Raw genomic sequence first — 26,450 nt, 5'->3', positions numbered from 1 at the left:
TGTTGAACGCAAGTGAAATACGCCATTTGAATTCATTTACTATTTTTTGTAATAAAAGACGAGAATTAATTCAAAATCTACTATACTATAACATTATAAATATTTAAGATACTCAATAACACATTTTACACTGTGAATTAACATAATTTTGGGCCATTTGGGCTCAAACTTTCCCGACTCCAGACCTCTTTTGAAATCACAACATTTGACGATCACTGGAATTTTCTCTCTAAGATTTTTTGGGCTTTTCATTCATTGGTAAGCTAATCATAGTTAAGGTCCAGTTCTGTGTCGCCAGGTAAAAGGCCCAAAATTTCCAAAATGGAGCGGCCCACTACTTATTCTGACTCATTTCATGGGCCGGACGTTTGGACTCTAAAAGGTCCAATACAACCTCAATGCTAAAGGCGCACGTTACTCACTTACCCTTTGCAGTCTCAAGACCACCTGTCGACAACTTCCTCTTCAGCCTTCCCCAAAAGGCTAAAACCGACTCCGTGAGCTGTAACGGAGCGCTCCTTCTGGTCGCCGGCAGTCAAATCCAACTGAGTGATCACAATGGAGGCACTGTTCGACGCAATCAACGTCCGGGACCTCCTCTCTGCACATGATCTCACCGACCCTACCTCTCCTCTGTCGGCACCGGATCTCCGCCTCCTCATCAATCGTCTTGAGTCCCACTCCTTACAAATCAAGTCCAAGGTCCGCTCCTACCTTTCGTCTCATCACGACGAATTTTCCTCTCTCTTCTCAGTCTGCAACGACGCCGTTTTAAAGACGAACAGAATTTCCACTGAATTGACTGATCTTTTAGGTTTGATCTCCGACCGACCGGTCGACGTCGAGATTAAAGAGATAGTTGATGAGCTGAATGATAAGATGAAAGAGGCCAGGATGAAAAGAGAATTGTTGGATCTGGTGAAGGTTATTTTGGAATTCAGTGAGCGGTTGAGGGGAGCAAAGGAGGCCGTGAAAAATGGACGTCTGATATTCGCGGCTGAGGAGTTGAGAGTCTTGAAGAAAGGTTTAAGGATTGGCGACGAGGAGGAGAAAGAGCCCATAGTGTACGGATTGTTGAGGAAGGAGTGGATTGATTGCTTTGAGGAGGTACTTTTTATATCCTTTTAATTTTGTTTGAAATTTCTGTTTGATTGCTGGAGTAACTGGTAAACACGAGGTACTTCTTGCGAGGTTCGCAGTACTTTTTTCTGCCATTACTCAGAAACTGGGTGGTTTGATGGCATTTATCATCGTTAATTGGTGACTGTTATTGAGTTTGTGATATTGTTTTTTAGAGAAATTGGATTTGAGTTTGTAGATTCAAGAGAAACTTGTGAGGTTGATGGAACATGGGGTGCGGTTTGAGCCAGCGTTGAATAGGGTTCACGTCCAGTATCAGTTGAGCGTTGAGGGGATCCATGGAGTTGAGCTTCGCACAGTGCTGGAAGCAATGGAAGTGAGTATAACTTCAATTGAGTGAGATTTTTGGTTTCATTATATTTTGAATCTCAGTCTATACAACAAGCAAATTATGGAAACTGTTTGTTTTTTTCTTTCCATTTCTCAGAAACCTGTACATCATTTTCCTCTGTCTTTGTTACAAACTGAATCATTTTTTTAGACACTGAACCTTATTTTACTGTCTACACGTTTTTATCTTTGTTTCATGGTAGTATACTTCCTGATGAATTCATTTTATCAATGTTCCGTGCATGATAATTGTAGGTGGTTGGGATTTTAGATTATGGGCTTGCTAGAGTTGCTGACCAGATTATTAAGTTTGTCATAGTTCCTGTCGTAAAGTATGGATCACCTGTTTCAGTTGGAGAAGAGGTAAAGACAGGATTGAGAGGAACATCTGAGGCAAACTTGAACGTACAGCCTTCACCTGAAGCTGAGGTAAATAGTTTATGTGTTCGTGGACTAACTTCTGAGAAGATTATGAAGTGTACATCGACTACTTTTTACGATATGATAGATTTCACTGGTCCATTATTTAGGGCAACATTAATGAATGAATGTTAATTATGAAGTGTATATAGAGAATGATTCTCATGTATGTCATTCGTGAAACTGTGATTGGCCTAAATGTATGTGGTTGGTCAATGGCCGATGTTTGATAGTATTCAATATTAGTATTTAGTTTTATCCTTCTCTATTGTTTCCCCCATCTATTTGGAGGTAGGGGGATGATAAAAGGCACATATGTTGATAATTTTTTTTTAAATGATGGATTAAAAGCTTGTTCTACTTCATTTATCTAATAAGAATGCTCTCTACATTATTTGGCAGATTAATATTCTTACCATTGCTATAACATTTTTCTTCTAATATTTCAGATTGGAAATGTGGACGGTGATACTATTTATTCGGGTATTATTCAGATTGTAAAGTTCATTCACAAATGTATATGCTTCCAGAATGGCTCTTGGGTTCGATGTTTTGGAAAATTGACATGGCCAAGGATATCAGAACTGATTATTTCTCACTTTCTGTCCAAGGTTTGTTGTAACATTTCTTCAAAATTGAGCTGCAACTTCATTTGTTAAGTTGTGATGAGTAACTAAAATAAGAATTAAGTTTACTTGTCCAAGGTGTTTTTTTCTTGGTTCTTCAGTTTTGCTTCTCAAAAGAAAAAACAAGAAGAAGGAACGACCAAGTATAATGTGCCATACAGGAAAGGAATGAAAAATTATAGGGTCTGGCTCTCTCTCTTCCAAACAAAACACTTCGTCTCTTTGATATTTAGATTTGAAAGTAGGCCACGAATTTTCCATTCGACTGTTCTCATGAAATGAATATACTGAGCTCGAGTCATGCCTATATGAATAATTGAATATAAGAACTGGAGGCTGTAGTTTGTATCCTTTGTAACTTGGTCTCCCCAGTAGCTTGCCTGCATTTGACTAAATAACCTCAAGTACAACACAACAGACTTCTTAAGCAAAATTACGATAATGTTTAGTTTGGGTTCAGGGCTTGCCATACTTTGGTTGACAGAGGCTTTTCTTTCTATGCTTGTTTTACCATAAGCAATTAGAGGAGTGTTCAATTAGTTCCAGTGGAAGTTGGTTGAGGTGGAAACAATTATGCTATTGATTCAATGCAAATTTTACAACCGCTATTCCGCGGAACATAGGTTACTATAAAGAGAAATTATAATATTTTTTATTGTTAAAGTTCAGCTGCAACCATACTAACCAGTTTTGGTACATCATTGAACTTTGAGATTAGCCCTGCTGTCAATATGACAATGTGTTGGAATTCTCTCTTGTGCCATTTGGATCGTCATTGTGTAATTAGAATTACATATTATCAAGCTGCTTCTGATGTATGGAATTGTAATTTGAAATAGACTGCAGATCAAGTTACATATAATTTTGTATTTCAGGTTGTTCCTGAAGATGCTTTGAAACTCACCGACTTTCAGAAGATCATCGAGTGCACGTCTGAATTTGAATCTGCTTTAAGTGAAATGATGTTTATTTCAGCTTCTGATTGTGGGGAGAAAAAATTGACCAATTTTGCTGAAAATGTTGAGGTTCATTTTGCCTCAAGGAAGAAGACTGAAATCTTGGCAAAAGTGAGAAGTTTGCTTCTACAGTGTGACTTTACCATCCCACAAGTTAGTTTTCTGAGACTGGCATTCATATAATTGGAAAAATATTTTGTTGCATTGGTTTGTAAATTCCTTATCCTGCAGGATCATATGAGTAAAGTTCCTGTATTGAAGAATGGTGAAAAGGCTGCAAATTCCTCAGAACTTGTTGACTTGCTTTTTCTATCTGAAAGGTGTGTGGTATCCAAAGCAGCTTCTCAACTAATGCAGCTAGTACACCAGACGCTTAAGGTAGCTAAACCGAACAGTAAACAACTTATCTTTATGACATGATCGAATGTTTGAGCTTACTTTTGTCCTTATGTTAATGCTGCCTGTTATATGATGTATAGACTGGTGATTGGTAATAGAACCTTTACAAATAAGCCTAGTCTATCACCTTTGCCCAGAATGTTAAACCTTCCCGTATTAATTAAGCAAGATAGTCGTGCTTTGACATTTCTTTGGGTCATATGGCACAGCTTTCAAATTGAGGGCGAATTTTATAATGTCCTTGTAAAGAACCCATTCTTAATTATACAATTACATTAAGAGATGTGTGACAGTCTTTTGCTTGACAGAATTTTATTACTTTTCCTCCCTATTAATGAGAATTGAGAAGTATGTATTTTGCCTTAAAGAATGGGAAGGCTGTCTATAGGATGACTACAAAAGGAATGAATTTTTAAAATTTAAAATGTCTTGCTATCTTCCCCAAGACTTGGAGGATGCCGCAGCTTATGCCAGGAGTGTATTGGTCCTCTTCTCTCCCTCTGTATATTTATTTTTTGAATGAAATTTATCTTTGAAATTAAGGTCAGTTTTGGCTGAGAGCATGAGGATTGGAGGGAAATGAAATGGTAAGAAATTCACATAGGGAGTGCAGTGGACAATGAGGTCGAAATATTCAAAGTTTTGTGTGCTGGATCTTTGAAATTTGTTATTTGATATGTTTTCTCAATTGGAAGTCATGGACTCATCTTAACAAGGTCCTGTTTTTTGTGGGACCTTTGTGGTGCCCCTTTCATTAGTAAATAATCTTCAAAGTGGACTAATATCATTGTATTATAGGGCACCAAGGTGATTCCTTCCATTTACATCGCTTGATTCAATAAATCCGAAGTATAGCAAATTCGAATTGCAATTGGCCTTGCACCTAAAACTAAAGGTTCTGCACCCTTTGTCAAGTAAATCTTCTGATTGAGTCTCCATACCCTCAAAGTCTCTTTTGTTTTTCCTAGAAATTGCTGAAGTCAGCTTTGGCAGTCTATGTTTCTCCCATTCAAGATATTTTTATATAACCATCTGCAGAGGGTTCTCTTTTTTATTTGCAATTTCATTTAAGTATCACAATATAAATTTTATAATATATTGCAATATATGCTATTGCAACAAGGGTAAATGTGAGAAAACCTTCAAGATGTGTCCTACTTAGGCTCTCATTCAATTTAATGTGAAATGTGTGCAGGATGTTTGCTTGTCATCTCCAAGAGTTGCACTGGAATTATACCGTGCTGCTAGGGATGCAATACTTCTCTATGAAGCAGTTATACCCGTCAAGGTTAGTAAGTTTATCTTCGGAGGCTTTTTTGATACGTTCGATTGCTACCTCACCAATGATGATCTTGGTATTCTTTATTAGGTGCAAACATCTAGATTTTAAATTTCATGTCCCCTCTCATCAAAAACAATGTTGCAAAATATGCACATAATGACTAATACTGATCTTCAGTTTTGACTTGTGAAGCTAGAAAGGCAGCTTGATGACATCAACCAGGTTGCTGTTCTCATGCATAATGACTGTCTTTACTTATCACAAGAAATACTTGGACTTGCATTTGAGGTATGACTCACATTTATAACTTGATTATATATTGCCAATTGCCAATTTCCATGGAGAACCAGTCTCTCTCTTCTCTCCCTCCCACATGTGATGTGAGATTGTCTAGGATGTGATGACTCAACAATATGGAACAGTCTCTTAATTTTGACTGCTCAACATCTTAGTTAGATGTTGATTGGCTATTGTTTTAGCACAATAGGTTCTATTCAATTGGAATGCCACTTTGCTGGAGAGCGGAAAAAATATTTTACACCTTAGCTGTGTTATGTAATTTGTCCTTTTCTTGTCATCATTATTGAAGCCTTTGTCCCAAACAATTTGAGGTTAAATACATGAATTCAATTGCCCTCCTCTTCTGCATAAAAAAATTTCTTCTTTTTAGTTTACAAAAGTTTAACAGTCTGAAAAGGAGTTAGTTTGCTATGTTTTAACCAAAGTGTATTTCATTCTATTGAAAGTTGAAACTATCATTTCATGCTACGGAAGAAGGGGGAAATGCCTGTAAAGTTACCTACAATAAATAGTGTTTCCTTATCTCCTGCACATTAAAAAGTTGTGTCATGTCAGTATCGTGCAGACTTCCCAAGTTCAATCAAGGAGCATGTTGTGTTTGTTGACATGGCTCCTAGTTTTCATTTAATGGCAAAAGAAATATTGCAGAGACAAATTCAGCGAGTCATTTATAATTTGAATGAGGTATGTTCTTGCTGTATTACTTACAATGCATGTATTTGGCATTTGCTATTAAATTTCTAAATTTTCCTGTCTTTATTTACTAAAAGTCTTGCTTGTTTTTCTTTTCAAATCTTAGGCTATAGATGGCGCTGATGGATTTCAGAATACTCATCAAATGAAACAATTTCAAAGTGCAAAGTTCAGCATTGATCAGGTAGAGATTGTTCTGTAGACTTTCGTTGCCGTTTTATTCTCTTGCTTGCATGGTTTTGCTTCTGATTTTTTTTCTTGATGGGATTCAATGTAAAAAAGAAGCAATAAGCTAGTAATGTAGAAGTACTCTACTTTTGCGTTGTCTTTGGCGGCTCCTTCTTATGCCTTCCCCCCTTTTGATAATAAAATTTTACATCATGCAGAAAAATGATATAAAGTGATGCTTTCTGATCAGGTTGTTTTTATTCTCGAGAAAGTACGCATTATATGGGAACAGCTCTTGCTGCCTTCAACCTATAAGTACGGCATGTGTGCTGTTCTTGAAACAGTCTTTTCTAGAATTGCGAGGGAGATTCTCCTTCTTGATGATATGGCAGCAGATGAAACATTACAGGTATGGGCTAGTAGTACTGGCACTTGTTCTTTTGTAAATTTTAAATCCTTTTGTGGGAGAATTTGTCTGATCTCTTCTTATGGTTGCAGCTACAAAGACTAATTCATTTGATGCTGGACAATCTATCTTTCCTAATCGAGTCTCTAAATGTTGCCAAGGAAAGGGGGGATTCAGTAGAGGAATGTCTGGGCCCGCTTGATGGTCTCATACCATCTTTACATAAAATTCACAAATTGGCAGGCATGCTTTTTGGCTTATTTTTACTGTTGAAAACTAGTTGCGTTGCATGTAAGAATTATCCTAATATCTGCATGTTTTTATACTTTGCCAGAACTATTAGATATGCCTTTAAAATCTATAACATCAGCTTGGGAAAGTGGAGAACTGCGAAGTGCAGGTTTTACAGCATCAGAGGTAGGGCTTTGCATGTCTTAATTAACATATTTGTTTTTTTTTTCTCTGTGGATTATTGGGATAACTAGGAAGGAATCTGATTTGACTTGTTCTAGACATAGGACGGGTTTGTGTTTTCAATCCCTGGAAAAATATCTTCATCATTACTATGGTTCAAAATGTACATACAATACCATTTATAGGCATCATAATCATCTTGTCTCTCTGTTTAAGTGTTAATCTACAAATTCAACTGGAGGTTTGCTACTTGTACATATGAAACAAGGATGCCACTTTTCAATCAGTTTAGGAAGAATTACTTAATTATGTTTTGTTCTTCGTCTTCATACCTTCCTCTGTGCATTCAAGCTTTACGCATTTGCAGGTGGAAGATTTCATCAAAGCCATTTTTACAGATTCTTCACTAAGAAAAGAATGCCTATGGAGGATAGAAAATATTAGCTTGTAGAAATTTCTAGTCTTCCTCGAGGCTCAACCTAACATCTAGAAGCAGAAGGATTCTTGCTCAATTACTCAGTTGTGGCACCTCTAGCTGGAGCTGATCTCATTAACCTCTGCGTTTAATCAAGCAGAAGAGCTTTGTAAATTTGTATCCTTTATCTCAATTTTCTCATATAGTGAAGGTATAATCCTGTAAAATCTGCACTCAGAACTCCCTTCCCCCCGGAATGAATATTGAAGAGAAGTAGGGTTGAATAGGGAGATGATATTTCAAAAGCTGTAGTTGTGAAGGTGCTGCACAAAAAAACCACAACACATTTCACTTAATACTGCTTTTCGCAGGCACAATCATTCCTAAGAAGATCAACCGGAGTTCATAACTATTTACTTCATACGGACGCTGCGGGGGTTAGTTTCTTGTGTGTTTCGACACCCTTGTTTTACCAGTTTTTTTCGTAACTATCAAAGTCTGTGGTACCATGACTTGTATTGAGTGATGATCTGTCAGATCGAAGTAAAATCTAAATGAGGACAGGATATCGATAGTTGAAGAGGAATTAAGTTGACTTTGGGGTGCTAACATAAACTACATCTGGCAACTTCCGAGGGTTGCTTGCGTTGGGTTTAAGGTCTGTACGTGCATGCTTGTGGCTCAGGCTGGTGCTCGCCGAAGCCGGACGTCGAGCGGCCGTGACCTAGCTTGGACTGGAATAGATGGGATGGGAGGGCTTGTGATCATACCCTGGGTTGGGTTTAAGATCCAAGAGTAAGAGATATTTATCTGGGCCGAAACTGTTTAGCTCGGAAATCTTGGCTTGTGAAATGGGGATGGGAATTGCTTAAAAACTGGGTCCTTGGGACGGGCTCTAGAAAACAGGCCCAATGAGTAAAGGGCCTATTAAACCTTTCTTGGGCTTGTTACACCGAAGTTCAACAGCGCCTCTGAGACTGAGACCAGTGTTTGTGCCTTTGTGGCAACTGGCATGGGTATGATTACAAAGTACAAACTGGGTCTTTTGAACTGGGCTTGTAAAACCAGGCCCAATGAGGGCTGGTTTGGACTTTGGAGTCATGCAAACTGAGTCTTTTGAACTGGGCTTGTAAAACTTGGCCCAATGGGGCCAGACCCCGCAAATATAAGGCTCAGCTAAACCTCTCTTCGTCATTGGGCCCGTAAAACCAGGCCCAAAGAGAGCAGAGCCCGTAAATCTCTCCCCAGGCTTGTGAAGCCAGGCCCAATGAGGCCAGAGGCCGTAAAACCTGTACTTTGTTCACTGACTGAAGTGAAAAGCGGGCTCAGCTTGAAACTCCAAAACCACCCCCACCCCCATCCCCACCCCCGCACCAACCCATACACAAACCCCGCCCACACCACACCCACACACGCCCACCCCCCACCACACCCACCCCACCCCCACTCGCACCCACCCATACACACCCCATTCCCACCACACGACACCCGCCCACACACGTACCCACCCAAACACACCCCATTCCCACCACACGACACCCGCCCACACACGTACCCACCCAAACACTCCCCACCCACCCATCCACACCCCCACACGCACCCCCACAGCCCCTTCACTTACTCTCTTGAAGAGTAACTGCAGTTTCTTAACGAATGATAATTGTCATTCAATTCAAGACCACAAAAATGGGTTGAAAGAGGGCCATCAATTTTACTCTCTTTCAATAAGACACCGGAAAGTCATCCAAGTCCAAGAATGAAGATATGATGCTTAAGAAGGCACTTGAATCGTTTAAAAATGTCGTATTTCTTGGCCACTACCTTTCTAACGGGCACATGATTATAAAATCTGAAGTTTGGGAAGAAAGGACCGTATCTATATTGCTTGGTAAAAGTCAAAAAGCCAACCAAGGACAAACTGCTTGTAAAGTCGAAGCTGTGTCAACCAAGGTTTTCATATTTTACTCGATCTTGCTACCAATTGATCATAAATCATCCTTAGCAGCACCTTCACCCATGAGTTCTTCAAGAGAGAACTCGTCTTCCTCAATAATCTCTCCATCTTTACCATCCCAAGGTTCAATTTTGCTAATCTCAGGAGTTCCCGCTAGAGGCAAATTCCCCTTCCCTCCGAGCCCAGCTTCCTTGACAAACTCTCTGAGAAAAAAAAAATCAATTGAATCCATGAATGTTACTATTTACTTAGAAGGTAGTCTGAGATATTGCAGAAACTGAACACTTACGTAATCTGATCAACTTCAAATGCACTTTTAAGTGGGGCATATGCTCCTTTCTTCACATTCAACGCTACAAGTGAGTTGAAAAACTACAAAGACAGAATATTGAACACGAGCTAGAATACGCTGGACAGTTCTCAGCCGCTCAAGCATTGCCGGCTGCACTGAGAAGCATTTGTATTTATAGTGTGAACTGTGTGAATACATATGAAGCCCTAGAGAGGGACCAACTACTGTGTGACATTTGTAATTACAAAGAACATAATTAAATAAATAAATAAAATTACAATACAGAGACGTATTGATACTCTTCATGCTTTAACACTTCCCCGCAAACTTGTGAGTGGTAGAGGTCTCTCAACAACTCCAAGTTTGTCTCTAAAGCACGCAAATTGAGAGTGAGACAGTGGTTTAGTGAGGCAGTCAGCAACCTGATCATGAGATGGGACATATCGCACATCGAGCTGCTTGGCCAGAACTTTGTCACGAACAAAATGAATATCAACCTCAATGTGCTTCGTTCGAGCATGATAAACGGGATTGGCAGCCAGGGCACTAGCACTCAAATTATCACACCAAGTAATAGGAATTGAAAAACATCTGAAGGACAGCTCTCGAAGAAGTGATTCAAGCCAAGACAGTTCACAACAAACTTGAGCCAATGCCCTATATTCGGACTCAGCACTAGAGCGAGCCACAACATGTTGCTTTCGTGAAGACCAAGAGACTAGAGAGTCACCAAAATACACACAATAACCAGCTGTAGATCTACGATCATCAATACAACATGCCCAATCCGCATCTGAAAACCCTTGGAGAGTCAATCTTGAGCATGGCTTTATATGTAGTCCCATATTCTGAGTCCCTTTCAAATACCTTAAGACTCGCTTTGCCCCTTGCCAATGATTAACAGTTGGAGCATGCAAGAATTGGCTCAACTTATTTACAATAAATGAAATGTCAGGACGAGTGTTGGTTAAATACTGAAGTCCACCAATTACACGTCGATAATCAGTTGGATTTTTCAGAAGTTCACCATCAGCAAGAGACATGGACCTGCCCACCACGGCTGGTGTGGGGCAAGGTTTGACATGCTCCATGTGACCTCTTTGAAGTAACTCTCCAATATAACGAGTCTGAGTCAAATACATACCGGTATCATCCCGTCGCACTTCAATACCCAAAAAATGATGTAAATCTCCCATGTCCTTCAAGGCAAACATGCTATGTAATTTAGTCACAAACATCTGCAAGGACCTTGAATTACTTCCAGTCACAATGATATCATCAACGTAAATGAGGACCAAAATGATCTGAGACTTGTCTTTGTAAGAGAAAAGAGAGGAATCACACTTGGAGTTACGAAACTTCCAACTTACCAAGGTAGTTTTCAATTTTTCATACCATGCTCTTGGAGCTTGTCTCAAACCGTACAAAGCTTTCTGCAATTTGCAAACAAAATTTGGCTTAGACACATCCTCAAATCCTTCTGGCTGCCTCATATACACCGTCTCTTGCAAAGTGCCATTCAAAAATGCATTATTGATGTCCAACTGTCTTACCATCCAATTGCGTGACACTGCAAGAGTAAGAACAACTCTGACTGTAGAAGCTTTAATAACTGGGCTGAAAGTTTCAGAGAAATCTACCCCTGGAGTTTGAGTGAAACCCTTGGCCACAAGTCTCGCCTTACATCGTTGAAAGCTGCCATCAGAGTTATATTTGGTTTTGAACACCCATTTGTTGCCAACTAAATTATATGCAGGTGAGTAGGGAACTAAAACCCAAGTTTTATTCCGTTGAAGAGCAGTGATCTCCTCTTTCATAGCATCAAACCAAGGAACATCGTTCAGTGCTTCTTGAAGAGTACTTGGCTCACGTGGTACTTGGTCCTTTGAAGCCATATACACATGATATTCTGAGGGGTATGTCTTCTTTTTAATTATGCCGGATTGGGATCTTGTTATCATGGGATGTTTGTGAATGCTTGATGGAACAACATTACCGGACTGTAATTCCATAACAGTTTCGACAGGTTCACGAGAGTGGATTGGCATGTTGCCTGAACTTTCACTTTCATGGTGCCCAACATCTCCATCAGCATGCTCATCAGATTGGTTCACAGCAGCAGGTGATGGATTTTGCTCAGGTGAACATGCTGTTAAGGGAGCAACCGGAGCAGCTACAGCGTCAGAGGAAGCTGAAGGGGTGATTTTACCATCTGACAAAGAGGAAGCATCAGAAATTAATGGAGATGGAGGGCTAGTAGAGAGCAACGGAGGAGACCAGGTGCACGATTGTGAGAGAGTAAGAGTCTCAGACTGTTTTGCATGGAGAAAACCAGACTTGAAAGGAAACTCAAGCTCATTGAAGACAACATGCCGAGATATATATATACGGCCCGTAGGACTGACACACTTGAACCCTTTATGTGCATCACTATATCCTAAGAAAACGCACTTGGTAGTGTGAAATTGGAATTTTTGTGTTTGATAGGGACGCAAGCATGGGAAACATGCACAGCCGAACACTTTGAGATTAGAATAATCTGGAGATCTTTTAAAGAGTTTTTGTAAAGGTGTGAAGCCTCGCAACACCGGTGTAGGTAGACGATTGATCAAGTAAACTGAGGTTTGGAAAGCTTCTGCCCAGTACCTCAAGGGCATATTTGCTTGGGCTAAAAGTGTTAAGCCGGTCTCAACAATATGTCGATGTTTTCGCTCAGCTCTTCCATTTTGAGCAGAGGTGTAAGGACAAGAATGATGAACCTCAATACCCTGTTGTTTGACAAAATCAGCAAAACTTTGGTACTCACCCCCCATATCAGTTTGAAGACATTTAATTTTCCTTTCGAGTTGATTTTCAGCAAGATTTTTGAACTGAATAAAGGCTTTGAAGGACTCAGATTTGTTCCGCAATGGAAAAATCCAAGTATATCTACTGAAATCGTCAAGAAAATGAATGTAATACCGGAACCCATTTGTGGACAAGACTGGGGAGGGTCCCCATAAGTCAGTGTGTATAAGATCCAATGGATTAGAAGCATGCGAAGTAGAAGATTTAAATGGCAGAAGATGGGACTTACCATACTGGCAGGCATCACAAAAAATCGTCTTGTCATTAACTTGAACTTTTTGATTACAAAATGATAGGATGAGATCAAGAGTTCTAGATGAGGGGTGGCCTAATCTCCTATGCCACAATTCTCTTAGGGAATTTAAAGACTTGAAACTATCAGACTGAACTAAAAAGATTGAACGACACTGAGAATGCTGAGCTGGAAATTGAGAATCATGAGAAGGCTTGGTGGAAATGTCAAGCTGGTAAAGTCCATCCTTAAGCTTCCCTTTGAGCAGAGTTGTTCCTGTTGCCTTGTCCTTAACAACACAACCACAAGAGTCAAAGGTAACAACAATATTATTAAAAGCAGTAAGCTGAGAAACACTGAGAAGTTTCTTTTTAATTTCTGGAACATGCAATATATCTTTCAAGAATAAAGCCTTGTCAGCACCAGTATGCAAAATTGAATTCCCAACATGAGCAATTGGAAGTTGCTTACCATTACCAACAGTGAGAGTTTGCTTACCCTGATAATCAGCTCGCTGTCCAATGTTGTTAACATCATCTGTAACATGCGCACTGGCACCACTATCGACGTACCATGCCGGGTCACCAACTACCTCCGAACTAGCAATGAAAGCAGCTGTGTTGTTGTTGTTGGTGTTGATGTTGTTTGCATTCCTCTGTTGGTCCGGTGGAGTTCCTTGATAAGTGTCATCGTACCGATAATAACACTTGACCGCAGTGTGCCCTATCCTACCACAAACTTGACAAAGTGGGCGAGAATTGTTGGATCGGCCTCCTCTTCCTCGACTGGATCTTCCTCCTCTATTGCCATAATTCCGCTGATTGTTGTTATTGGTTGAAAACCCTTGATTTCTGTGTTGATTTCCTGAGGCACCACCGTGACCTCTACTCTGTCCAGATTGATTGGCAAAATTTCGCATGCCAGCATAGTTAGCTGAGACCGGACCTAAAGCAAGTGATGATAAGCCGGCATTGATCTGCTCCAACCGCTTCTCATAGCTCAGTAACTTTGCTTGTAAATCAACCCAACTAATGTTTTCTTTCTCCAAAATTTGACAAACCACCGGGTTGTACTCTATTGAATCGAGTCCGGTCAACACTTGTTGAACCAAATCATCTAAGGGAACCGGTTTCCCAGCCAAAGCAAGATTATCCGCTAACTTCTTGACAGTCTTCAAGTACTCTGACATGGTCATGGCTCCCTTTTGGACCTTCTGAAATTCTCTTTTGTAGTAGGTAATGTTGGATTTTGTCTTGATTCCAAAGACACTCTGAATCGAGTTCCAGAGATCCTTTGAAGTCTCACATCCCATGACTTCGGCAGCAACGTCGATATCCATGGAGTTGTAAATCCATCCTAACAAGGTCTGATCTTGAGCAATCCATTCAGCATAATCTGGGTTTTCAATCATCTCAGAGTTATCACCCTCTTCAGATGAGGCAATGAACTCCGGCGGACATTTCTTCGCACCAGTAATGAATCCCTCCATTCGATTTCCTCGAATCATTGGGAGAGCAAAGTTCTTCCACAGTAGATAATTCTCATGAGTCAGTTTAATCGAACAATAGGATCCCAAAGGATTACCTGTTGATCCGATAGGCTTCAGTGTGCTAAGGGAGCCTGTAGACACATCTCGGCTCTTTGATTTCGACAAAACAGAGGCTTGCTCCTTCTGGACAGAGCCTACGGTTATATCAGTAACACCATCATCTCCAGATGTGAGCGTGGGGTTAGGATCGCCGCCGTTTCCAGCCATAAGCTCCGATACCAAGTTGAAAAACTACAAAGACAGAATATTGAACACGAGCTAGAATACGCTGGACAGTTCTCAGCCGCTCAAGCATTGCCGGCTGCACTGAGAAGCATTTGTATTTATAGTGTGAACTGTGTGAATACATATGAAGCCCTAGAGAGGGACCAACTACTGTGTGACATTTGTAATTACAAAGAACATAATTAAATAAATAAATAAAATTACAATACAGAGACGTATTGATACTCTTCATGCTTTAACAAAGTGCTGGATATCCATATCCACCAACCCCTACATGCTTCTCAAGATCTGGCTGCTTACCTGCAGCAGCCCAGACATAGCTGCAAGACATGAAAGGTAAATGGGATATATAACTTTCATCATTAGACTAATCCTTCTAGCATTACAATGGTTGTGAAGGGCATGATGTGGGTAAGAGTGCATAGCCAGCCTCGCCACTGAAGATGAGTAATTGTAGTAGCTATCTTCATAACAATCTTATGTCAAAGAATTAACATCACAGGACCAGAAAACTTAAAAGAGGGGAAAACCCACTATGTAAATACCTGTAAGGACTCTTTTTAAACTTCTCTGCAACTGATAATAACTGCTCGAGGTACCTGTTCCTTCCTTCCGCCTTTGAGTCCAAAATGTCGGGTAAGAAAGCAACAAAGCAGATGGCAGCAGAACCACACTTCTCTTCCATCACACCCTATATGAAAAGATTAGAGGCTTACAAATATCCATTGAACAAATCCCACTAAATCACTCAGCTCTTTGGAATGAAATAAAAGCTCTACCGGTCCAGTCAGCTCAGTAACTTCGGGGGGTGCAACATTTGTTTCTAGCTGCTCCAGGGCAAATGATTCAATTGCTGAGGCTGTTCTAGCACCCTCATAAGGAATTGGGGCATCTTTGTCAGCACCAAATACCAAGATAGTGGGAAATCCTTGGACGTTGAATCTGCGCATTAGAGACTACTAACCCAAACCCATTACAACCACATCAACAGAAATCTAAGTACTCATTCAGAGGAACAATGTTCCAAAAAAATCACAATTTGAGCTGAAATAACAGAACACAATACTAAAAAGTGAGAACTACATCTCTGTACGCATCATCTAAATTAACACTGCATAGTTTCCCATGTAGAAAAAGATTACAGAAGATATTGAAATAAATATTACCTGCTCAGCATCGCAATCAACATGACCGAGCTTCACTTTTCCCTTCAAATTGTTAGAAGCCTTCTTCCACTCAGGAGCCAGTTTTTTGCAATGTCCACACCTTATAGAAGTAATATGGGTCAATTTTAACGTCAGATTTACACAAAAATAGATTGGAACAGTTATAAGAAGTCATGTAAGTTATCCAAAAGTAATAGGTCTCCAATACAAGTTACAAACTTAAAAAACCAAAGACCTGGATAAAAAAGGCAATGGAAAAGAACCACCATGGAGGAGTTATAGATAAGAAAAAAAAAGAGTCCAATACCATCAAGGAATCCTTACCAAGGTGCAAAAAATTCCACAATCCACAGATCTTTACTTTTAAGCACCAAGTCATCAAAATCTTTAGAATTCAATTCCACTGATGCAGTAGACTCAGACTTCTGGCTGGATCCTCCATCAGTTTTTCCATGTAAACGTTCCTTCAAAAGTGCCTTAATCTGCACGAATATTAAGCAAGTCAGAAAGGCATTAATAATCATATAAGGAGCATCACAAACATCAACAAGTACCATCCAAACATAATACATTGACTTAATACTTCATAGTTAATAATGATAAAGCAAAGATCATCTAGAATTCAATCAGACATACAGAACACTATTCAAAATGCAATAAATACACTGAAGCCACTGAATTACATTCACAACATCACTTGGGATGAATAGACTATCAATTTTTATGTGGGTAGAAAAGTTCATGAATCTAGAGCAAAGCAGATCAGTGCTCTCACCTGCAATATGCATACACATACATAATAAAGATTCATTGCATACAAAAACATAATAAAGATTCCATTGGAAGTTATATACCGGTTGTAAACAGATTCATTCAGAAACTGAATTATCATAGACATGCCGTTTCAGATAATCCACTGGAACCATATATCAGGCAAAATGATGGAGTTGTCTGAATGTTTCATTAAAACCATTTTCTACACCAGAAGTCAGTTTATGGAACCAGCTAAACTTATTTACTAGTAACACCATTAGGCTGTGACATCTTTCCGCAACCTGATGTAAATACAACAAATGGATAACGATCACTTCAGCTATCTACAAGATCAATCAAACAAAACAGAAAACAAAAAAACCCTGCTGCAAGTCAAATTCTGCAAAGTGTAACTATATCATAATTACAACAAAAACATAAAGGCCAAATCCAGAGATTCTCTAAAATAAATCAGCAGACAATAACAAACCTGCTGCACCGCAAATTCGGCAATGGGTCTTACATCCCTAGCTCCTTGATAGTCTACCGGAGGCTTCCCAGGTACAAAGACCTTTATGGTTGGAAATCCTCTAATCCCGTGTTCCTAATCAGCAATCAAAGACCTTTATTTACTAATCAAGCAAACATATGTCTGATACTCTGATGTCTAGGAATGGTAAGTGCACAGATGGTGAGAAAACATGCAGACACCACATGATCAATCATGTAGCACCAATTCAGTTTCATAAAATTATGTGAAAACTGCTATACAGAAATTAACAGCTAAAAGTTGATTGCTTCTCTGCATCTATAATTATATAAAAGAGTAACCATGACAGACTCTAGGACAACACAACAAACTTAGTATTATTAGTTATTACACAAAGAGAACTGAATCATCAAAATCACTACTCAATTAAATTTCATAGTGGGTTAAGAAGAATCTAATGGAGAAAGGAAGCACAGGTGCACAATGCGCTGAACCCCTATATTTTCCAAGCCTTTAGATTTCACACAACTGCCAAATTTTGTGGATACATAAATATTATTGCACAATATTGGTTCTGGAAACATGTGACCCAATGGTAAAGTAGCGGTGGTGCAATATAGAGGTCACATGTTCCATTTCGGGAGACAGTCTTTCCACATAGTATGTGACAATAAGGTATGCTTACATCATGTCTATTCCCTACCCCGCCTACAGTGGAAGCCTTGTGCATGACACGGGAGTGATTACCCTTTTTAAATATTGGTTCTGGAGATACATGTGCTCTTCACATGTAAATCCAGCTCCCACTTTGATTGAAGACACTGAACTCTGGAGTCTGGAACCAACTAGAGGAGAAGTTTATCATGTGAAACATCTTTCGGTGTCAATTTAAGCTGAATACTGCTTAAATTCATGCAGTATCACAGGGTATGTACTATTTAAGGAAACTTTTTCAGCCATTATTAAAAAATAGACAATATGGCAAGAATTGTTCACTGTACAAAACCTGTGCAAGGGACTTGTGTGCATCAGCGTCAATAGCTGCTACAGTAGCAACCCCTTTCAAGACTGTAGCTGCCTTCTCCCAAGTAGGAGTTAGAGCTTGACAGTGACCACACCAAGGTGCAAAGAACTCCACGAGAACAACTCCATTAGAATTTAAAACCTGCCAACAATCCACAAAAAAACAATATATTACATTTAAGAATCTACAAATAAACATTGCTTAACATTTTGATAAACCTTTTTGTCTGGCATCAACGTGATTATGTGAATATTTCAAGTAGACATGAGATTGCTCCATTAGTTCTACACATCATGCGAACACACAAATACCCCAAAATCTATTTTGCATAACACAACAAATTAGAGAAATTACATAAAGCAAACCATTAGAGTGAGCCATCAGAACTCAGGGGAAAAAAAAAAGAAAAGAAAAAAGAAAGAAAAACTGTCTGCCAATATGCATATGAATGTTCCTATAAATCTTAATAGTCCAACATATTCCTGTGCCAGTGGATTATCTTTTCATTTTCATAAACCGCCAAAAAACGAATGCCCTACCCATTCTTTTGGATTGCCACGGAATCAAAAGGAATTTCTAACTGGATATGAATCACTAGAAGACTCACGACCAGGAAAAATTCGACTATCACTAATAATTATAGAAAATAAAAGGCTAGAAGGCGATGAAGCCAGCTAAACGCACAAGCGCATCGTTGAAGAACACAAAATCGACGCGTATACTAAAGTTCCAGTTCAAAGTAACGGATAGACTGAACACTATCTGATAAAATCAAAAGAATACACACAGATCTACTTGATCCAACAATCATTCGAAATCAAAAGAAGACACACAGATCTATTTGATCTAACAATCATTCGACGAAATTTCAAAAGAAACTAATAATTCTGTTGCGCGCCAAATAAACAAAGTTGATGTTTAAACTAATTCATCTTCATGACCTTATCGGAACTCTCAATCAATTGGACATACAGTGAAGAAAAGAGGAAAACAAAAACTAATGTGGTATGCAACATAAGACGAAACTTACAAATGACAATTTTCGTTCCTGAATTTATCGGCAGCCAAATAGAAGACAAAGTGAAAGTTTCATCTATGGCGGGATCGAATTTACCTTGGACTTGAAGTTGTTTGCGGTGAGCTGAACCACTGGCGACGATGGTGAGTACAATGCCTGAGAGAGATTGGATATGGACAACAGAACTGATAGATAAAAAAGAAAAGATGATATTGCTTTCCGCATTTGGATTTCCCTCTCTTTCCCGAGAAATTCTATATTTTCCTTCTGCGTCTAACTTCGTGCGAAATGCTTGAATCGGAACAAAATCCTCTCGAAGCGGAGAAGAAAAACCCTGTGCTGAGGAGGAAGCAGAGCGACGTGTGCTTACCAATGGGAACCAGCCACGTGTACTCTAATTCATTTACTCCTAAATTTATTCTAGACGTGAACAAGGAATACACAATTTCGGTGCTCCCGATGTGTACTGTGTACACGTGCACGACTATGCTTCTGCCGAACTTCTTTTCCCTTCCTTTTTCAACTGTTAATTACACTACAGAGGAGGTGCCGAGCCAAGCATAAGGTATCCGAGAAGTCAACAGACAGTGCACCCAAGCAGTGTGACTAAGAAGAGAAAACAACATCGATGTGGCACCTCGAAAACCCTAGAACCAATTATCAGAGGAAACCGATAATATGAAAGAATCCAACTACAACTAGAAAATGAATCAGAATATATGATTCACCATCCTAATTTTTTTTTTTCTTATTTCAGCAATGATTCTTATTATTCTGGCTAGCCATGTCTAGTTACTCTTATTAAGCTAACTCCATAACTACCAAAGTGCATTATTTGCAAACTCATAGTTATTATTCAATAATAACAACAATTAAAGCTGAAAATACAATTAAAAGGCAGTACTAGGTAGTGAGAAACTAGCCTTGTAACTGCCTTTGGAAAATTATAGAAAATTTAAGCTTAAAAAAGTCTCTGTCCAAAACCAGCAGCATAATAGGCAGGAGACATGGTTGAACCAAGATTCAAGTCCTTTGGTTTGGTCTCATAAGCACCAACATGTCCCAAAAATGGTGATTGATGTGTAGAATCAACCAAAATCTTATTCACTTGTCTTGTCACATTCTTCTTTAGCTCCTCCATAGCACTCTTCAATTGCTCTAACTCTTGCAAGCCAAGCTTTTCAATAGGCGCCTCCCACCAGCATTGGCTCTGACTAACTTTTCTAATTTTGTCAAGTTCTTCTCCCCTTTTTCTCTCAACTTCTAGCTGATTAAGCAGCTGAGTCAATTGCATATTGAGCTCGCGAACGTTAGCGTTTCGATGAGCCTCGAGGAGTTGACGTGTGCCAGAATCCGGTGTAGGGTTTCGGGAAAGAAATCGATCCATGATGGATTCAACCTCCGGATGGCCAAAAGAGAAGGCCTTATTAGCTGGTGAAAATACTATTATGGCAACCTCTACACCACAGAGTGTGCAAAGCTCACTAGCCTTCTTGAAAAGTCCGGCACGACGCTTGGAGAAGGTGACTTGCAGATGATTTTTCTTCGGTATCTTTGCGATCGCGATCTTTTGACGACCCAAGCTCTGCTTCTTCATCACCATTTTTTCAAGTTTGAGAGAGAATTGGAAGATGTATTGGTGATTGTTGAGTGGAAGTGTGTAGTATTTTATAGCACTAGTGCATCATATTTTACTTAAATTGGACAAAATAAATATCATTTGTTGTGTACTAAGATATATAGGTTATATAATCTTCCACCTTTAATTCATGGTTACTATGGGAACTTATGAGAGAATTAACCATTTTACAACTGGAAGTTAAAGTCAGCAACTTATATTGGTTGTTAAGATATCCAAGAATTTATGCAATCAGAATAATTGGCTTTTGCCCTCTAAGAAATGTTCCATTAGACTGGAAGATAAACTTCCATAAGCATACAGAGCACTGTTGATTTCACAGTAGCCTTCCAAAATTATAGAATTCTATAAGATATGAAAGTTATGAATCTAATAGTACTAGGTAAGTTACTTTTTAAGACTCATGATTAATGTCTCTCCAATGCTGGGTGCTCACCTAACGTTAGGAACTGAACTATATGGTAATCACTTGGGTGATGGTTTAGTGGTAAATCTATCTGGGCTAAACCGGTGGATTCGGGAGGTCTTGAATTCGATTCCCACTGGGAGCAATACTCTTGTGACTACGCATTGGGCTTTGACCCACTTTACCATGTCGTCAAGTGGAAATTTATGTTCCCTCGGGTCTGATGACTTGAATTTAAACTCATATCAGATGTTTGAATGACAATATCTACAATATTAATTATCATTCTGTTCTGTGTATGTAACATTTGGATGTAAAGAAGATTCCTAAATACAAGACAACTAAGCCTCCAATGCAACAAAATGATCACATTTATGAACATTCTCTTATATGTTGCAAACAGAATACTTAGCAAGCTCAATTTAGCTTTAAAGATCTCATTAAAGGTGAAAAATACCCAAATAGGAACAAAAACAGAGTTCTAACTTCTAAGAGTTTGTTCATTCGTGTTGATTTTTGGAACAAACCCAACTTGTAGGGTCCCATTACTTATATAATGTCTACAATCCAATTCAAAAGGTTAATAACGGACTTGATAGGCATGGAGTCTCTATCGCAAAATCCCCGAGAAAATTTCCATGAATACATCGGATTGTCTCTCTTAATGGTACTTAGACTCAATAAAAAGCCCTTGGATGTGTTAAAGCGTATGGGTCTTTACTTATAAATTACATCACTTGGAGTTCTCAAGCGATGTGGGATTTTATAATCTTCACTCTAAACAGTAAATAAAGCAGAGTAGCAGAGTGCAGGCAGCCGTTATTTGATGCCTCTTGAACTTATCAAAGAGATGCTTGTAAATGTTCCCTACGCAACAACGTAAAGCAAGAGCATCAATGTTTTCCACGTCAAATTTCTTAGATGAACATTACTTACACCCTATTTTTTAATGGGGTGTACTTAGTAAAAAATGTGGTGCAAATAATGTTCATCATTTCTTAGGTATGTTTGTAATGGCAAAAAAAACAACACAGGCCTAGCAACAGTAGAAGCCCAGTTCAGGTTCGACCAGAGCGACGCTATCAAAGACATGTGTTTTCGACAGTCGAAGACCTAAAAGAACGCCAAAACCAAGAAGGACGCTACCTTCTCTTCGACCTGAGATTGTCGTGGTCTCATTCTTTAATTCTCTGACTCTCGCATTGTATAAACGTACATGTACATACTTGGAGTGTTGCAGGAAGCGATCTGAGTGACTTGACTCTGACACAACAAGATATCCTTAACCTATCCGCTGGCACAACAGGCCTAGCCTCTAACACCTAGAGCCACCCCGTGTCCCATCATAGAGTAGTGCCAGAAGGGTCAAAGCAAAATCATAGGAAAAGTATGGTTTGTCTCTAACGGTAACCTGGTAAGGATCGAACGATGATGGCCCAGACATGTGTCTGGAGCATGAGAGTATAAATAACAAAAGCCTGTCAAGAGGAGGGATCTTCTTCTTTGGCTCCCGAAATATCCTCGGTGATTTCTTCTTCGAGTGACATTTTCCTCATCGGCATTCTGTCTTCGACACGATCTTCATCCCAATCTTTGAACGACATTCTGGACTCATTTACATTCATTGAGTTAATATTTGATTATTGCTCAAAAAGGGGCATTCGATTGTCATTCTAACTTGAGCGTCGGAGTGTTTTTGGCAGGTACCACACCGGTGCAACATTCTTATCTTGACTCTTCTGTCCAGGACACAGGTTGCTGGTGGCTCAACGATATAAATATTTGATTGTAGATTCTGCCCTCTACAATGTTCACATCCTCTCTGGTCCCACGAGTATCTATTTGCACATTTTTGTTTTTCTTTTGAATGTTATGGGGTCAACATGTTTTTTTAACCGAGAACTACATCATACTAGTTTACCCTTTGAACATCCGATAGAACCTAAACTCGGGCAGCTAGGCCCCAGGCACAGAAGTTTCTTGTGGTGTACACCCCCAATGGTCACCACACAATATTTTCAAGTAACATCCAGATGTAATTACTGATAATATTATATGCAGAACAAACAGACACTCCTCTGTTTCCAGTCACGGACATTGACATATAAATCAACATTTGATCTCTTTGCAAGGCATATCATTGATGAAGCTTTAGGAAAGCTATTAGAGGATCATACACAACATGCCAAGCATTATCACCCATAACGTAATCTCCATGTGCATATTTCTCAATCCGCTGAACTACCAACTTATCTTTATCATGACCTTGGAGGCTGTTCAGTAGGAGTTCTATGTCTTTTTCATCGGTAAGAGCATCTGCTCCGCCGTAGCTGAGATAAAGAGGAATGTCGCTCGGAATGCACGACAAGTTGTATGGTTCAGGAGTCGCTTTCTTATAGTGTTTCACATTCTCTTTTGCATCTTTGTAATCATACATAGTAAAAGTTCCTTCTCTAATCACTGTCCAAGTTCAAAACAACAGAGTGTTAGAGAGCTAATATCGATAATTGAGAATTCTCCAACCCAACATTCTCACAGAACAGTTGGGTCAGCTCTAAACTTGAGTCGTCGCCCAACCCATTCCACGCTGGCGGCTGGCGACAAGAAAGACTAAGCCAAAGTCCGTGTGACAAATAACGCCGAAATTAACTGCTGGGCATGGGAGTTGAACTTGCAATCTCCCGCATTTGCAAGGAGTTACCTTAATCAATCTCATCATCCCAAGGAAAGCGTTTGAATCAAGCGTTTACTGTGGCTTTTGAATCAAGTGTTTCTGAGAACTTACTCTGAGCAAGATGGATCATATTCTTTGTTGCTGTGGACTGAGGCTCGTGTTCAAGTAAAATACTTGATATGGAAGGATCCAGGCAGCAGTTCTTACCTATTAGTAGTAATAACATGTTTTCTAAAAGATGGATTCTCCAAATCTGATTCTGATCATATGCTATTTAGGATATTTAGCCTTACCTGTGAAAGGGGTCAACAACTGTGTGCAGTCCAAACCTGGTATTTTGCAGGAAAACTGGAAAAATTTAATCCCTACCTCCCTGTTGGAGTGAAGGAAAAGAAGGAAATGATTACAGAAGAAACACAATAATTGACACTGAAGCAAGAAGCTGCATCCTCACCCCACTAATACAAATTCCCGTTGTCCGAACTTGTAAGCAGTCTGTTGAGAAAAGATTATATGTATATAGTCAGTCCGTGTCGTCCTGTATCATAAAATTACAGAATTTGGGTACCACACAGTTCTGAGTATTAGAGTATATGTCCTAACCACCTCGGCTGAGGGATTGTTGGCAGGAACTAGTATTCACCTCTGCGACAAATGTCTCAGCAGCAGCACGAGCAAGCGGAGAGTTTACTTGACCCAGATAAGCAACTGGGCAAAGTAAGACTGCTGACCTCAGCTTGTCTATAAGCAGATTCCTGGAAAATGCAGCAAAAGCAGTCATGGTTCCCTGAGAAACAAACAGAAACTTAGTATATCCACAGTGGACTAATAGAATGTCTAAGAAGAGAAAACAGTAGAATCCATAGAATTCACCAATGACTGCCCTATATAGTGAAGCTTCTGTCCTGTTAGATTGTGTATATAATCAACTGTTTCTGGAAGATCATAAGCTACCAATTCATCCAAGGACCAATCCCAATAGGCCTGTAAAAAATCATCCAAACCAGTAAAAATATGAAGTGTGCAGATGACTAATAGAACATAAGCACATGGAAAGATAGGCAACTGCATCATTTGGACTGAGCGACGTATGTCCACGGCTATATTTCGTTCCACGGTTGTTGATAAGCCACACATCGAATCCATTGTCAGCCTAGATGAACGGCAAAGACTTGTCCGGGGTTAATACCAGCCATATAACTGAATCCTGAGACAACAAGCTTGTTTTAACTTTTACCACAATGTTGAAGAAAAAATCAAGCACTAGAGGGAATGACTAACCATAAAAACCCCATGCACCACCAGAACTGGTGGCCTGGTTCCTGTCGTCCCACCTGACCGTCCCGCTGGAATCCTTTGAAGGCTGAGAATATAACCATCTTTTGTAGTTACCTGAAACCCATCAAATTTTCCATCACACCACTCACAAAAACTCTCTAAGAAGGTCATAATTCTGATAATATACATTGTGTTCTTGGCAGGAATAGCCATGATTTTTAATCATTGACGAGCAGACGCCATCGCTGTCTGGTAGGAGCAATGCCGACAGACCATCGATACCTTTTCCTGATAACAATTGTGTTCTATTTCCAGCAGCTGAGACACAGAAAATAGTCAATATAGTTAGAGACACCAAACTGCCAGCCATTCTCATATGATAGATTTTCACTCCAAGAAGTTCCAATTGTTGTAGAAATTTTATAGAATTCAGACAACCTTTGTCAACAGGGTTCGCTTGCCGGCCGAAAACACGTATCCAGGACTTCTGTCTCTAGTCATATATAGCCATTAAACAAGTCTAGACTTCATCGCTGCCATTCCTAATTGTTTCTTAGTTTCAACCGATCCAAATGGGTTGTAGAGAATATAAAGGAATACAAGAAATACTCCAGCAGCCTTAATCCCACACTTCATCTCATGCGTAAGAAGCAGAACAAGACAAAAATAATGAATTTTAAAAAGAGCATTTGTATCTTCGTCTCATCGTCTTCCTTTTTTCTAATAAAGAGTCTAGACTAGCTCTAAAACTAAGCTACACAGAAATTAACAGTTACTTCTATTCGCCGTTACTTGTAACAAGATTGGCTATCGAATCATTATCCAACGGCACAAATACTTCTTATCTATGTTTTTTTTTATCATAATATGGTAAATGTGGTCACGAGTTGGGTTTTGGCACAATTTACCTAGTCGTCATGTAGAAAATTTATATGTTCGCGATCTTGACTACATAAGTTTAGACACATATGCAATATCCAAAGAGTAAACTTATATAGTGTCGTTTTAGGTTGTATGGGTCAAACAAGCCCACGACCTAGGCTAAGGCCCAAGCGGTCATATAGTCAAGCCGACAAGCCCACGGCCTAGGCGATCTTCTCAGCAAGGCTTGCGCGAGCCATACAGTCGAGCAGACAAGCCCACCGCCTAGACTATCTTCTCAGCAAGGCCTACGCAAGTCACACAGTCGTGCCGATAGACCCACCGCCAAGGCTATCTTCTTGACAGGGCCTGCGCAAACCATACAGTCGTGCCAACAGACCCACGACATAAGTTATCTTAACAACAAGGTCCACGCAACCCATATAATCAAACTGTAGCCCACGGCCTAGGGCCACAAGGCCTCTATCACCCA

The 26,450-nt window shown here is 39.6% G+C and overlaps 3 protein-coding genes and 1 pseudogene across 4 annotated transcripts; 1 reads left to right on the top strand and 3 right to left on the bottom strand.

The window, feature by feature from the left end:
• Positions 1–420: 420 nt before the first annotated feature.
• Positions 421–7,961, top strand: LOC119991802 (centromere/kinetochore protein zw10 homolog). 2 transcript variants are annotated; one of them, XM_038838277.1, is made up of 15 exons: positions 561–702; positions 815–1,107; positions 1,319–1,456; positions 1,726–1,899; positions 2,340–2,501; positions 3,392–3,625; positions 3,704–3,850; positions 5,067–5,159; positions 5,346–5,441; positions 6,009–6,137; positions 6,253–6,330; positions 6,565–6,723; positions 6,813–6,963; positions 7,055–7,137; positions 7,502–7,961. In XM_038838277.1, exons 2-15 carry the CDS (start codon positions 880–882, stop codon positions 7,583–7,585), a joined length of 1,956 nt encoding a protein of 651 aa, XP_038694205.1. In that variant the 5' UTR covers positions 561–702; positions 815–879; the 3' UTR covers positions 7,586–7,961. The 2 variants fall into 2 exon arrangements, with proteins under 2 accessions (XP_038694203.1, XP_038694205.1); XM_038838275.1 differs by having other exon boundaries at positions 421–1,107.
• A 1,326-nt stretch (positions 7,962–9,287) lies between these two features.
• LOC119990427 (protein disulfide isomerase-like 2-3) lies at positions 9,288–19,464 on the bottom strand. The gene is made up of 10 exons (XM_038836329.1): positions 19,196–19,464; positions 18,064–18,222; positions 17,058–17,171; positions 16,139–16,296; positions 15,815–15,914; positions 15,428–15,604; positions 15,194–15,339; positions 14,895–14,968; positions 9,793–9,865; positions 9,288–9,706 (listed from the first exon to the last, which is right to left on the bottom strand). Exons 1-10 carry the CDS (start codon positions 19,322–19,324, stop codon positions 9,535–9,537), a joined length of 1,302 nt encoding a protein of 433 aa, XP_038692257.1. The 5' UTR covers positions 19,325–19,464; the 3' UTR covers positions 9,288–9,534.
• A 487-nt stretch (positions 19,465–19,951) lies between these two features.
• On the bottom strand, positions 19,952–20,702 carry LOC119990933 (agamous-like MADS-box protein AGL62). Its single transcript, XM_038837072.1, has 2 exons — positions 20,084–20,702; positions 19,952–19,977 (listed from the first exon to the last, which is right to left on the bottom strand). Exons 1-2 carry the CDS (start codon positions 20,700–20,702, stop codon positions 19,952–19,954), a joined length of 645 nt encoding a protein of 214 aa, XP_038693000.1.
• A 2,579-nt stretch (positions 20,703–23,281) lies between these two features.
• On the bottom strand, positions 23,282–25,466 carry LOC119990928 (annotated as a pseudogene).
• Positions 25,467–26,450: the final 984 nt, after the last annotated feature.

The sequence above is a fragment of the Tripterygium wilfordii genome, chromosome 22 (genome assembly GCF_013401445.1).
Source record: "Tripterygium wilfordii isolate XIE 37 chromosome 22, ASM1340144v1, whole genome shotgun sequence".
NCBI lineage: Eukaryota > Viridiplantae > Streptophyta > Magnoliopsida > Celastrales > Celastraceae > Tripterygium > Tripterygium wilfordii.
The sequence above is the reverse complement of the archived record's forward strand: the minus strand, read 5'-3'. Positions and strand labels throughout refer to the sequence as shown.